Source organism: Pleurodeles waltl, chromosome 7 (assembly GCF_031143425.1).
Source record: "Pleurodeles waltl isolate 20211129_DDA chromosome 7, aPleWal1.hap1.20221129, whole genome shotgun sequence".
In the NCBI taxonomy this organism is placed as follows: domain Eukaryota; kingdom Metazoa; phylum Chordata; class Amphibia; order Caudata; family Salamandridae; genus Pleurodeles; species Pleurodeles waltl.
In genome coordinates, this window is record NC_090446.1 from 905,599,783 (window position 1) to 905,613,375 (window position 13,593).

Below are 13,593 nucleotides of genomic sequence, written 5' to 3' on the forward strand. Positions count from 1 at the left end.
ACAGGATTAGGATTCTCAATAGGGTTGCCAAGTAATATCCAGTGAAACAGGAGTCGGAGACTGAGGCTGAAGGAACATATGAAGCGATCCATCAGAGGATTTATTAGTGAAACAACAAAGGCAACCAAAAAAACCTGTGTGTTTTCTATGATCATCCTTGTTGTAGTGTGCTTGTACATATGTGTCTTTGGTCATAAGTGTAGTTAGTGCTTTAGTTAAAATGTTTGTTTGGGATTGTATTGGGTGAAGGAGGTGATGTGGTGTTCTGTAACCAGGTGATGATGCGGTGTTCTGAAACCACTGCATCATTTGTGAAATGTAGGCATTACGGTTGGCTGAAAACTGGGAGACAGACCTGTTCCTACCTGCTAGTGTGGTTGGGCCTATTACCAAGATACTCAAATAAATACTGTGTTTCTTAAACTTACATCACCTCTGGAGAATACACTCTGTTTTCTCTTAGTTCGGAGTAGGAATTAATAATTTCTGAGCAGTCTTTCGCAAAGACCTGCGAGGGGACATTGTTCCTAAGAGACAGCATGACTCTGGCGTTCAAGTAGGACTGGGGCAGCGCCAGTTGTCAGGCTTGCTCCCAGTGTGACAATCTTTGACGACGGTTGAACATTCATTTGGAGGAACTGCTCTGCTGGGACATCAAGGGATTCAAGAGTAACCCACTCCACCGCAAATGATATCTGGAATGCATTTTTATGCTCATTTGAACAGTCTACATATAAGTTCCAGGAAAGACGACACTTTTTCCACTGCCAGTATGGTTAGTTTTATTGACATTGCTGAAAAGAAACAGTTTGAGTGCAGAATTAGCTTTAATTCTTCATGTTAACTCTGGCGGTTTTCACTGTTGGTTAAAAGCACAAAAAAAAATCAGCTACTAAAATTGTCCTTTCGATTGCAACATAACCAACCATTTTATCATTTACAAGCAGCCCTCTAATTATAAACAGGCCTCAAACCAGAACTAATGCTATCAATCAACCCCGTTTCAATGAACAATGTAACAGACCCATCATCAAAAAAAGCCCAATCACCTAACCACACCCCTAGTGCAACAAAACGGATCTTGCAACAACACATCTGTGATTTAAAAAAAATAATTGTCATAGCTCATCTACTGAAAAGATAATGCCCTTTAGAAGCAAGATATGATAGACTAAAGAAAATGCACATGAACAATATTTTATAACAAAAAATACCTTGGTCTTATTTTGAAAAATTGGTGGGCCTGGTCTCCTAACAGTGGGACTGGCCTTCTTTTGGCATGAAAATTGATTTAAAAGGATTAAATGACTTGGATCGATCGACTACTTGTCAAGTGCGAGACTTGGAATGCACTTGGCTTTGCAGCAGTGACCAGCTCCGGGGAGCTGAGGGATGTGCCCAGGAGAGTCCTTTAATAAAATGATAAACGTCCTGCTCTGTCATAACCCTGCAACCAAAAAATCGCACTTTTTTACATAATTATTGCCGACGAACAATACAGTACTACAATGTAATGTTTTAATCAACCACTCCCATATTTGTGTTTCAAGGCTGCCAATACCTTTGAGAACTTTTAAACAAATGTTCTGAACTATCAAGTTATAAAACGGAATTTCTCCCTTTAGACGTAAGTGGCAAAAAATTCAAGGTTCTCGTATGAGTTGAGAGATGCCCAGGAATGGCTTTCCTGTGGCAAAGGCGTCAGGAAACATGGAGTTTGTGATGTAGACCAATGAACCTCTGAGAAAAGTCCCTTTACAAATCTCTCAATATCGTTATAATTTCTACCTGGAAACGCAATATGCTACATGTTAGCAGCACAAGCAAATCGCATGTTTTTTTCTGGGCCAAGACGTTTCGCTGGCAAAGGAGCTGCAAAATGTATGCTTGCCCTCTCAAAGATAGCACCAAGGTACAGGCACAGAATGCCAACATTCCACAAGCCCCCAAAAGTGTGACCACCTGTAAACGTTAAGCAAAGGTGAATGCAAAATAGACAGAAATGCATACTCCATTTTAAAAAGTGGAATGTATGCAAAAATGTAATAAAAGTCATAATGTTAGCTAACATTACAAAAATAAACGCACTGCAACACACATAAAGCTAACATATTTTATATTATAATAAAAAATATTTCACAAATGTCTCAGAGATATTGTCATGGCTAAAGAATCACACTTACGAATAAAAAGCAACCTGGCAGTCCGCAATTATTACATTTTTCAGTAAGTGGATACGAATTTAGAGAACGGACGACACAGTATGTTACTACTGTGATTCACACATGACAGAGCAAGAGTAACAGCATGCAAATTCAAAATCCAACACTGCTGCACGGTTTGCAAACAACACATTCAACCTGATCTTGGAGGACATGACAAAGTGACCAGTGAGAGTGTAAGTGAGACAAGAACAGACAGGTAACTTGATAGATGCACGCTACTGTTGAAAGGCAGCAGGGAGCCACCTCCTAAAAGACAACTTAAATTAGTTGAAGATGGACCCTTTAAGGGAAAAATTTATTGTTTTATATCTGAATTAGACACATAAACTGAGAATAAATTCACTCTGAGAGGTGCAGAGGCAGCTGTCACAGAAGCAGTGTGGCTGGTGTCATCCGGACCAGGTAGTGATGCTAGTGAGTCTCATAACAATGATGGCTCAAGAGCAGTCCCAACAACTTCTGTATCCCCACAATTCAGTGGACCACTGAGGCATTGGATAACATCCAACATCACCTACCAAAAAGCCACATAGCTTAAAAATTATAGTGAGACATACCTTCTGACCATACCTCCAGCCGCATAGCTCTGTGAATCATGAACTGTGTGCACTTAGGGAGAATGTTGAGTTACACCTCTGGGTCCCGTTCTGACATCCTGATGGCAAAGGATTTCAGGGCTAGTGCAGTCTCCCCGGGAAGAGTTTCAGATGACGAAACTCTTTACCGTGGCCCTCAGTGAAATTATAGGTCAGAAATAATGAATTAAAGTTTGTGTTTATCCAGTGCTAAAAACACCCAAACATGATGTTAGCAATCTGACAAACTTTTACCAAGATTCAAATCTACTCTATCCACCAAAATCGGCAGACAAAAAAAGTGTGCGGCCAGCCTTCAGTCTTTCATACATAATCATGTTATCCTAGACACAATATAGGCTGGATTTAGACAGGAACACAACAAAAGCTGTATCAATTACATTGATTCCTGGCTATCAGAAGGAAGTTGAACAGCAATGATGCTGGGGCTTTGGTTGCTCCTTGAGGAACAATCACATAAGATGTTTCTACAAATCTTTTATCTTAAACCTCTGAGACTCAACTGTGGGATGACAAAAAGCTCCCCACTATTGCATTTGTTCTTTAATATTTCTCCCCTCCACTTATCTTTCTATGAAAATCTTTTGGAATAAAACACTAACAGCTACTCAGAAGACACAGCATTGATACTGAATTTACTTCCTGAAAATTTGTGAAGGAGGAATTTGGATTCTGTCTTGAAGCAGCAGACATGAGGTTGGGTTTCAGACAACCAGTTCAAACTGAACCCAAACAAAACAAAGATCACAGTGGTAAGGCCAAGAATGGTTGTATGGCCTAAAGAAGCTTGTCTGGTTGTGCTGAGAAATTTCCTTTAACAGTCCCTTTGCTGAAAGATCTGGAGTTCTGGATAGACCAAGACATTTTTTTTTTCACTTTAAAACAATTGCCTCCATTTTCCTGTTCTTATATTTCAACACAGTGTCCATATGGTTGTGACATCGGTGCTATGAAGATTGAACTACTCGAAATATTTTGTTTATGGTGAATGCCGGATTACAGTGATTACAGCATGCAGCACTTCAGACACCTATGCACCTGAACAAAATGGAGCATGGTCTCTGGCATAGGTGACACTACCCTTGTTACAGTTATGAAATGGATACTTTGTAAGTCTCTGTTTTGTTCACAGGGGCCTATGAAGAAAAGTGCCAGGGTTTCCTAATGGACATACTCATCTGGCCTAAACTGCATAGATTTGTGTGATTTGAAAAGCTGGCTTTTATAGTACTCCCTGTTTCAAAATGGTATGGCATGGTGACCACGCATTTTCCACCAGGCTGCTAAAGCATGTAATGGGTTATATTTGGCATAATACTTGAAAAGTGTAGTATATCTACTTTCAGAGCCAAGAAGCTCCATTAGGGCTACATATGTGTTTTAACATAGCATAGTGACAGACTTGTAGGGGCAAAGATTGAAGGGTAGGAGTTAGAAGTGATTTGTGACACCATGGACTAGATGCTTCCTATCCTTTTATTCTCTCACTAGGCCATCTCTAAGGGCTAAAAGCTGCACATCAAGCCAGCTGCAGCACGGTTCCCCTTGTAATTAACTACCATGGACAATCTGTACATATCCATGCTCAAAAAGCCAACAAACCCCGTTAGAAGAGGCCAGTGGAGATACGTTTTCGGAGTGGCTGGACTGAAGCTTTGGCCAATGACTAACCATCAGATAATCTAGAATTGCCACTGGCATGCTCTCTGCTTACCAAATAACTCAAAGAGCTAAATAAATATTCAGAATCATTGACCAGGGAAGACACCTATTCAGCAAAGGAGTAATGCATCGGGAAAGAACTTGCTGTGCACTATTAGCAGATAAGATCCAGTAAGATACCCAAGCCCCAGCAACAGATGACAGTCCACTGTCAAGGGATCTGTCCACTTGCTTTTCTTTATGTGATGAATTGTGACAAGTTCAGATCGGAATATTGCCTATATCAACATTTTCATATATGTTCCATTCGATGCTATGGATAAGCATTCACCTTTTGCTATGGGTATTAACTCTCAAACTTGCATTGTTTCTCACTCTCAGTCCTATCTGTGTACCCTTTTATTGTATGGCACATCCCTTTTGTGAGTTTCACTCTACTTCAGGATGGCAAAGGTCCCAGTTACTGAATTAACCCTGTGTGTGAAACATAGTTAAGCTCCATTGTGCGCATTATATTACCACTAGCTGGACAGCAGTCACCGTTTTTATCGTCTTCCATTTCAGTGAACCATACAACTGTAATGAAGGAAACTCGTTTTTTGTGTAAGCCTTAAAGGAAGACACCTTATAAAGCTCAAAGAAGACAGCGAAACCACTTGCATTTGAGGTGGGGAAATAGAAACAATCAAAGAGTCTAAAGTTGAAACTGCTTTTCAATGGCACATCTTGATTCCGGGAGATGTATACTGTACTTCCAAGAGAAGACGAGAACACTGCATCATAAAAATGGAGTTTCGCAAGTATTCAAGATATTTGTTAAATCGTGTGTGTATGAATTGGTTAGAAAGTGGGGGGAAAGCGCTATTAAGTCAATGGATTATTTGAGTAAGAATAACCACGATCATATGTGCAGCATTCTTAGGTTCCGTAAAGATCATCAAAGATAGACGGGTACACAGCTTTCTCCCATACAAACCTTTGCTTATTTGTCACCCTGCGCATCAACCTGTTTTCTTGCTAATTTAGCTCAGTTGGTGATCCCTTTGGCTAAGATCAGGACAGCTATCTTGCATTATAAAAAGCACAGAGATCTTTGATTAAAAAAGTTCAGCTACTATTGCCATCACTCTGGCTAATATTGCGTGAATCACAGCAGTAACAACCTGCATCCATCTTCCATCCTATATAATATTAATTGGCATGCCTACTAAATATGACTTTACTGTGGCAGTATATTTACTTCTAAACAACATTTGCAAACCGTTACATTTCCAAATAGTGCCCAAAAGATCAGCGTATACATCATATCTGCCTGCCTGCCTTGAGCTTATGTCACATTAGATTATCCAACAAATGGTACTTTAAAACATCAAGCTTGTATTTTACTTCTTAAGGTCCAGGTTCTAGTTTTTACTCCCCAGTGTTCCTTGCCTGGCATGTGCTGGTTTACCCTAGTGAAATATTCATTTCAGGTGCTCCATGTCCGAACTAGGCACCATCCTGGTCGGAGTAAACTCAGACGTACAGAACACAAGGTATAGGTACATACGCTCCATGAGAAGAGTTTTGTATCGAAGACAAAGATGTGGTTAGTTCTAATGGAGATGACTACTGTACTGCTAGTGTGGAATTGAGATGTTGGACTCCTCATTCCAAACAATTTGCCATAATCACATGGTTTTGCTGTCGTCTAAGACAAATAACTATCTGCCTACTTCACTTACAGCCACCCAAAGCCTCAGTGAATGTTGTAGGTCAGATGGATATATTCTAATGAAACCTCTCTGTTAAGCTTTGGCTTTTGTTTCAAGTATGCACTTCAGGGTGATCTCCACAACTGTGCAAACTTCACAACTGACAGCAAATGAGAGCAACACCTGGGCCAAGCCACTGTCCCCGCTACTCTTCGTTCTGACTGAGGCAAAGAATGAAACATTCACAATACAGCTGGTTGACATACTGAGAGACTAACAAGACCTACTCTGCCCATAGTGATGACATATACACACACACACCAGTATGTAACTGTTGCCACACTCCAGGACGCCTGTCAAACTAGCCTACATCTGTGCTATTGCCCCACTCTCTCTCTTATGAAAGCCACGGATGGGCCTGTACTCCTGCAGAACATTTTTGATGGATGGCCTTGTGCTCCTGTTCAGAGATTTATATTACCGGGAAATACCCTGAATTCTAGCTTAGTCAATCCCTTTTATAACAGTGTATGGACACATAAGTCTATAACTACATAGGCATATGCACAGACATGGAAGAACATGCACGGTACACTGCGGTTTGGAGATTTCTCAGCAGGAAAAAGAAGCGCACGGTGGAGATGCGTGTCAGGCAGGAATCACTGCGTCATCTTCTGTCCACTTGACAGTTCTTTGCTGGATGTTATATCTGACTGAGATTCACACTCTTGGCCCAATCTTGTTCCTGTGTATGATAAACTGATACAGTACGATGACTTTACCTCATCTAGCTTCATCTGATGAAAAAGAAGAAAATGCCCTTTCGATCCAGCTCTCAAACCCCAACAAATCTGAGAGCGATGGAGGTAGGGATAGCTCCAAGACAGTTCAGACATGAGAGAGTCACCAGACAATGTGTAAATATATGAGGAGGTGGAAAACAAAAGTGGCACTAGCTGTGTGCACGCTTAACAGAACTGGTAATTGTTGCTCTTCAGCAGGGGCTGGCTGGCCTCACCCTGCTCGCAGGATTCCTTGTCGCACTTGGTCATTTCGCAGTCAGAGTTCCTATCCCCCTCCGCATTGCATGGAAGGTTGGCACCCTGAAAAAAAAAGATGCAAGGTTCAGTTTACATCTTACGAAAAGTGCAGACAGCAATTGTACAAGGGATTTCAAGACTCAAGGCATAAGAGAAACATTTTCGAAGGTTGCACATCCACCAAGTGGCACCCTTAGACGGCTGTCCTACCTCGGCATGTGGAAGTGCTGACAGTGAGTGTAGTTCCACCACGCCGGAGCAACAGCCCGTTTTACTAAGACGTGTGTATGTAGCAAGAGTATTTGAATGGTAGAGAACAGTATAGTGTGTCGGGCACGGTAAGTGTGAACATGTATGTAGATATTTTAAAATTTGCATATTTCTTTGTTTTTACTTATTATTAGTAGACATATTTGCAACTTGAGAAACAAGAGAGGAAATGTTTTGCCTTAAAGTATTAGATTTCTGATGTTCAAGTTACCAGGCGAGCAATGTAACCATTGCATTATCGTTTTAATACATAAATCAGTGACCTTTAGCACCGCAAACTTCCATCGTGTACAACTTAAATCAGGTACAGCACAGACAGTAGCAGAACAAGATGCACATCAGCATGAAATAGGCAGTGGGATATACAAGCAGTACAGGTTTTCATCACAAAGAATAGTTATAGCACATGCAGTAGCAATGTACCTGCCTTGTACAAAATGACAATGTGCAGCACAGGCAGCAGGGGCATGTTAAGTGTCTGCCAAATATATACACAACAGGTCCAAAAAGGAACCAATAGAGCAAGCTTTATCCACCCACAGCACATTTTCAACAATACCCTATTGATGTGTAGCCACCATGAAGAAAGGGGCAATTTATATTACATCAATTTGATTGTTGGCTTAACTGAAAGGACGGAAAAAGAAGGCATAGATGCAATAAACTTAGTTATCTATTTTGTGAGGAAATCTTTTGCCGTGTTTGAATATTACTGCGGGTTTACCCATGTTATGAATCTGCAGATAGCCTTCCTTGTGTTATCCCACTTAGTTTGGTGCTGCATTATACAAGCATACCCAAAATGAATCAGCTCTTACCTCTGAGTCAGTATAACCAGTACGATGGTCTTCACATGTTAGCAGTAACTTGTTTCCCCGCCACACGTTCCAGTCCAATTCAGTTCTACTTTGAAAGTCCTTAAAAAGTGCTTCTTTGCACCGCTTATTCAGGATACTACTCTCCTTAGATACATTTATTTCCTCATGATCGGTGCCCTTGTGACGGGCATCCTGCCATGCCGCTTTGAGCAAGCCTATTTTGGACGTTTCTGGTCAAACATTCAGGGAGACTCTACTTGAGACTTCAAGCCATCACTTGAGGTGACCCTAGTAATGGGTATTACAGTTATCAGATAGAACATCTTACATTTTTATCACACCTAAAGGGTCTCTAGCTCAAGAGTATACTGCACTCTGAGATCCGAGCAGAGCTGACAAAGAGCCTGATTTTTAATTTGGCAAACACAGTACATTTGCCAAACACCTGTGGGTGTCCCGCCTGCCCTATCTGGAGTGTTTAGGGCCTCAGTGCTTACTAAACAGGCAGACAGGGCATGCCCAGCTTTTTGGTACGTCTCGCATCCATCAGACTCTAATTAAGGCCACCACTTTTTCACAGTGGTTACAAGCAATGCTATCATGGCATCATAGCTCCCTCGGGGGCAATATTACTGTAATGGTTCACTGTCTGTGTTTGCGCGGTGGTGTACACTGGGTGCACCACAGGGACAGTGCGCCACATTACTGATATGCATTGCACAGAGCAGTTGTGAACTTGTGTTGTCCTAGAGGCAGCACAATAGTGAAAGACTGACCAGCTGATTGAAGTAGCCTGTCTACCTCTCACAGTACAGGCAGCACCTGGCTTGCACTTTCAAGGGGGGTTTCTGGATGGATACATGGTATTAGCAATACCAAAGTGTTACAGGGGGCGCAGAAAGTAGGCACACACACACCTGGGTACATTACATATTCCACTTCAGACTGGATTACATTAGGATTGATAACTTTTAAGTAAAAAATACATGCTGAAAATCTGTAAGTTCTCATTGCATTTCGATGTGCACTTCTCTAAACTCCCTCATCTATTAGCAAGCTTTTAGGGACTCACCTGGTTGTGGTCACTTGAAATCTGATGTTGAATGAAGTCACTGATCTGCTGGAATGTGGGGCGGTGCGTGGGCTCCAGGTCCCAACATGCCCTCATGATTTCATACCTGTACGAGAAAAAATATGAATTAACACAATGTAAAAATATTTCCCCCTTTTTTATAGCACCTATAGACAGGAGCAGGGAAAGATAGAAAGTGAAGGAAGAGAGTGAGAGGAAAAACTATGAATAGGTCAAAGTGAGGAGGAGGTGGGAGTAAAGGGAGTAAAGATCTGGAGAACGCGACAAAAGACCAGGAATGTTGTAAAGTTACAACACGTCCCCATGCCAATCAACAGTATTGTGAGGCCCGTATGCTGAAGAGTTTCAAAAATTGATGCAATGGCAAAACAAAAGAACCACTCTGCATGGACAATGCGTTCTTGGTGTAGCATTAGAAAGTTATAAGAGGATACACTTGCTTTCAAGCACTCGACAGTAGGAAAACTCTAGGTGGTCTGGCCAACTCCTTATAACTCCACAGTGGCTCAGAACTCTATGGTGACCCAATTTTCAAGGCTATCCTTCAGCTGTTCCTGGTTTCAGGAACGCTATTCGACTTGCATCCCTTCACTGTGCCCTATCTTAGCTTTTCCACATTTACATTTGATCTTTTGTCCGGCCCATTTACAACGGTCTGGGTACTAATGCAGGATACTGTCTCACTCTGGAAGTTTGACATCACGACATACCATACTTCTCCAATGTCTGAGAAACCAGTGTCCACTCCAGTATGATTCTACGGCCTACACCCCAATCACTTTCCACAGACACAATCTATGTAAAACAAATTCAACTGAATTCTGGGGTAGCCCAGCTCATGTGAAAGGAAATCCCACCCCAAGGCAGTGGTCCATGAACATCTAACTGGAAGCAACAGTGCTAAAGAAGATGTGTACTTCGGGGGAATATTGCTTTACTTGAAAAGTGATAACCTCTCCTGCCCAAGACTCTGGATTTGGGAACAGGAAGCAATGTTCAGGGAAAGGGTACAAACACTGGGGGCCAGGTTTCCTAACATTTTGTGCCTTGATTTTGCCACTTTTGTGGCACAACCATGATGCAAAAACGCTAGCAGATATTTACAAAGCCAACCAATGGGCTATTTACACCACCTTGTGTGGCTTTGTAAAGCAATGTAACACAACGTAGAGGCTTGTGCTGCATTGCAGTACGTTACATTCTGGTGGGCGTTGTATGGGTAGAGCACTGGGGTTCCCAGGCATCCACCCATGGATTTCACGCAATCCCAGATTTACAAAGGTTTGTAAGCCTGGGAGTGCGTCTCAGAGGATGGCATAATGAGGGGAAAAGTCTTTTCCCCTCATTATTACCTATTTCTATGTGTGCTGCACTCTGCAGCACATATAGAAAGAGTAAATGTCTCGAGGAATTATTTTTGTGCAGGAAGATATCCCTTACTGCACAAAAACAATTCTCCTTGTAATGCATGCACCACTGCATGATGTTGCAAGCTTGCCTGCATTGGCTCTAGACTGCCTGAAGTGTGCCTGGTCAATGAGAGAGCTGAAGTGCATCATGTGTTAGTAGATATGGCACATTTCTGCTCTCTCCCTTTCATGCAACAAAGTGCAGCAAGTTGTCTTGCTGCACTACATTGTGTGAAAGGTTAGTAAATCTGACCCTGGATTCAAACGTAGAGATTCCATACTCCTAAGTATCAAAATCTGAGTGTTTGCAATATTCTGATTCCAAATTCCAACTGGCTGCGCACTCCATTCCCTTTTTACGCTGCTTTTCAAACTGAGGTAATTCATAGTGATGTTCAAAACTAGCAGTGACCAAACAGAATTGAAAAACAGCTAATTCAATCTGTGATTAGTGATCCAAATTACAATGTCCTAGACTTCAAATGGCTAACCAGTATTTCTTTGACCAACCAGATTTGCAAAAAAAAAAAACACAAATCAGAATTTCAATTTTGACAAATTAAAATTCATATTGACCAACCACAATCCTAAATACGAAATTGGCATCATGAATTCCAATTGGCTTTCCTTGCATTTTCTTAGACTTTTGGATCCTCTCTGCAAAATCTGTTTTCAAATCCAAATCACACACAATTCCAAATTATATTTTCAAATCAAATATTTCCAACATTTTGAACGTGCAAGCTATCAGCATCGACCTGCCCCTAGGACAATAGATGAAATTAAAGTCCCTAATACTTACATTTCCAGAGGAGCGAAATCTGGTCTGGCCATCTGGTATCCCTGTTTCACCAGCTTGTAGAACTTTCCGTCCACCAGTATGCCTGGATATGGGCTCATGCCTATTAACAAGATGTACGAGTGAGCAATGAGGGTCTTATCTGGAGACCAGTTAGCAGATTTCGGTTGAGACTACTTCCAATCTATAAGCAGACTCAGCTCTAAGTTCCCTCTGAGAACTTCATTTTTCTAAAATCACAGTGTCCTGATAAAAACAACTGGGATTCCTCTTTCTGTGTCAAGCAGCACACGTACTCACAGTTTGGGGACTGATGGAACTATTGGCTCTTAACTAACACCACTGAAGTCAGGGGTTTGGGAGTTTAACCACCAGACCAGTCTAATGCCAGGTTGGAAGAGGTGGTGAAGAAACGCTCACAAGTCAGTATGTTATTGGCAAACTTTCAAAGGTAGGTCGGTGTGCACATTGAGAGGGCCTATATGTGCAGCAATATTTGCACATGGGCACCCTGCTCCCTGTCAATGAGGTGCTCTGAAGGACCCTAGGAAGATGAGTGCAGTCTTGTGAGAACCTTCAGTAAAGATCGAATTAGGGAGCCCATCTGCACAGAGACACAAAACGGCAGATTCACCAATTTCTTTGTGTTTGCCTGCTGCATGTGTTCCTCTGCCCACCACTGACAGCATCTGAGCATTCAAGCAGAGGAAGGAACTTATGTTTTCTTAGTGGTATGCACATCCTTGATGTTTGTGTAGTGCACGTAGTTTAGATAACCAGGTACAGACACTGGAACCCTCAGCCACACTGGACAATGCTACCCAAACCTTTAGAAACTGGTCTTGACTCTCTGGACTTTAAAAGGCATGACAACGTCTGCACTTCCTGATTGGCTTTCCTAGTCCTTGATTGGATTTGGAAGTTTGCATTAGGGTTTCAGAAGCAGGAATTGAGACAACTATCATGTATCTGGATTATGTGCTCATCGGGATGGGTAGGTGCTTGTGCTATACAAAGGCCATAAATTAAATAAATAAAAGGCAGGTAGACTGGGAAGGAGTCAGACAATACCACATACTGCCTGACTCCTGACCTTATGCTCTAGCCCTAATAGCCTTTCAGAATAAAAGTCAACAAGGAAATGTCTTGATTTTCATGTAGGGCTACACACCCGAGTCTTGCAGTCTTTGATCATGGTGAGGCCCATTTTATGATTTAGAATTCCAGCGATTATTTGTTGTAATTGTTTACTGCACCCTGGCATCAGTCCCCTACCACTGGCATAAATGGCCTGGGCAGGACATAAATAATGTCCCACGTGATCAAACAAACTGCACCAAGAAGGCAACTGCGTTTGTCAAATAATGAAACATTGCCCTTACCCAGAGAGAAGATCTCCCACAGCAAGATTCCATATGACCAGACATCGCTTTGGACAGTGTAGATACAGTCAAAGATACTCTCAGGGGCCATCCACTTCACTGGCAGCCGAGCCTAGAATACATAAAGTGACACTAGATTGCACATCACACTTACTGTTAGGATCCACTATCTGGTCCCTTTTCACCCCCACCATTTTTTGCTATTCTTTACCGCTATAACAGTTCTTAACCATCCAAGTAGTTTCTTACTACGTTTACATTTCCTGATCAGCCCTATAATGGTATAACAAGGTTCTATTTGTAACGGTGATACATGAAATGTGTTGCTGGCTTATCCAGCAAATTACTCTTTTGTAAGATAGAGTGTGCTTGCTGTGTGCTTGTGAACGGTCCACGAGAGGACATCATTTTCATTCCAATGTGGCACAGGAATTTGGCAGGACCTTGAGGGCTCATTATATGCAAGGATCACAAATACCAAACATAGCACCTTTTGGCAATTACATTTACATTAACATTCTTGGCACTCCTTCCAGACAATCTTTGTGTGGGAGGATACAGTGGACACCCCAGAGGAAGAGCAACCTAGGAAAACCTCTTCTTAT

General features: G+C 41.8%; 1 protein-coding gene across 1 annotated transcript in view; it reads right to left on the reverse strand.

The window, feature by feature from the left end:
* Window positions 1-765: 765 nt before the first annotated feature.
* CSF1R (colony stimulating factor 1 receptor) overlaps window positions 766-13,593 on the reverse strand; it is a 182,122-nt gene continuing 169,294 nt past the window's right edge. Inside the window, exons 18-21 of the mRNA XM_069199529.1 lie at window positions 12,989-13,100; window positions 11,610-11,709; window positions 9,378-9,483; window positions 766-7,280 (exon numbers count right to left, since the gene is read on the reverse strand). Coding sequence (XP_069055630.1) covers window positions 7,146-7,280; window positions 9,378-9,483; window positions 11,610-11,709; window positions 12,989-13,100 — 453 coding nt within the window. The 3' untranslated portion in view covers window positions 766-7,145. The remainder of the gene's footprint in view (window positions 7,281-9,377; window positions 9,484-11,609; window positions 11,710-12,988; window positions 13,101-13,593) is intronic.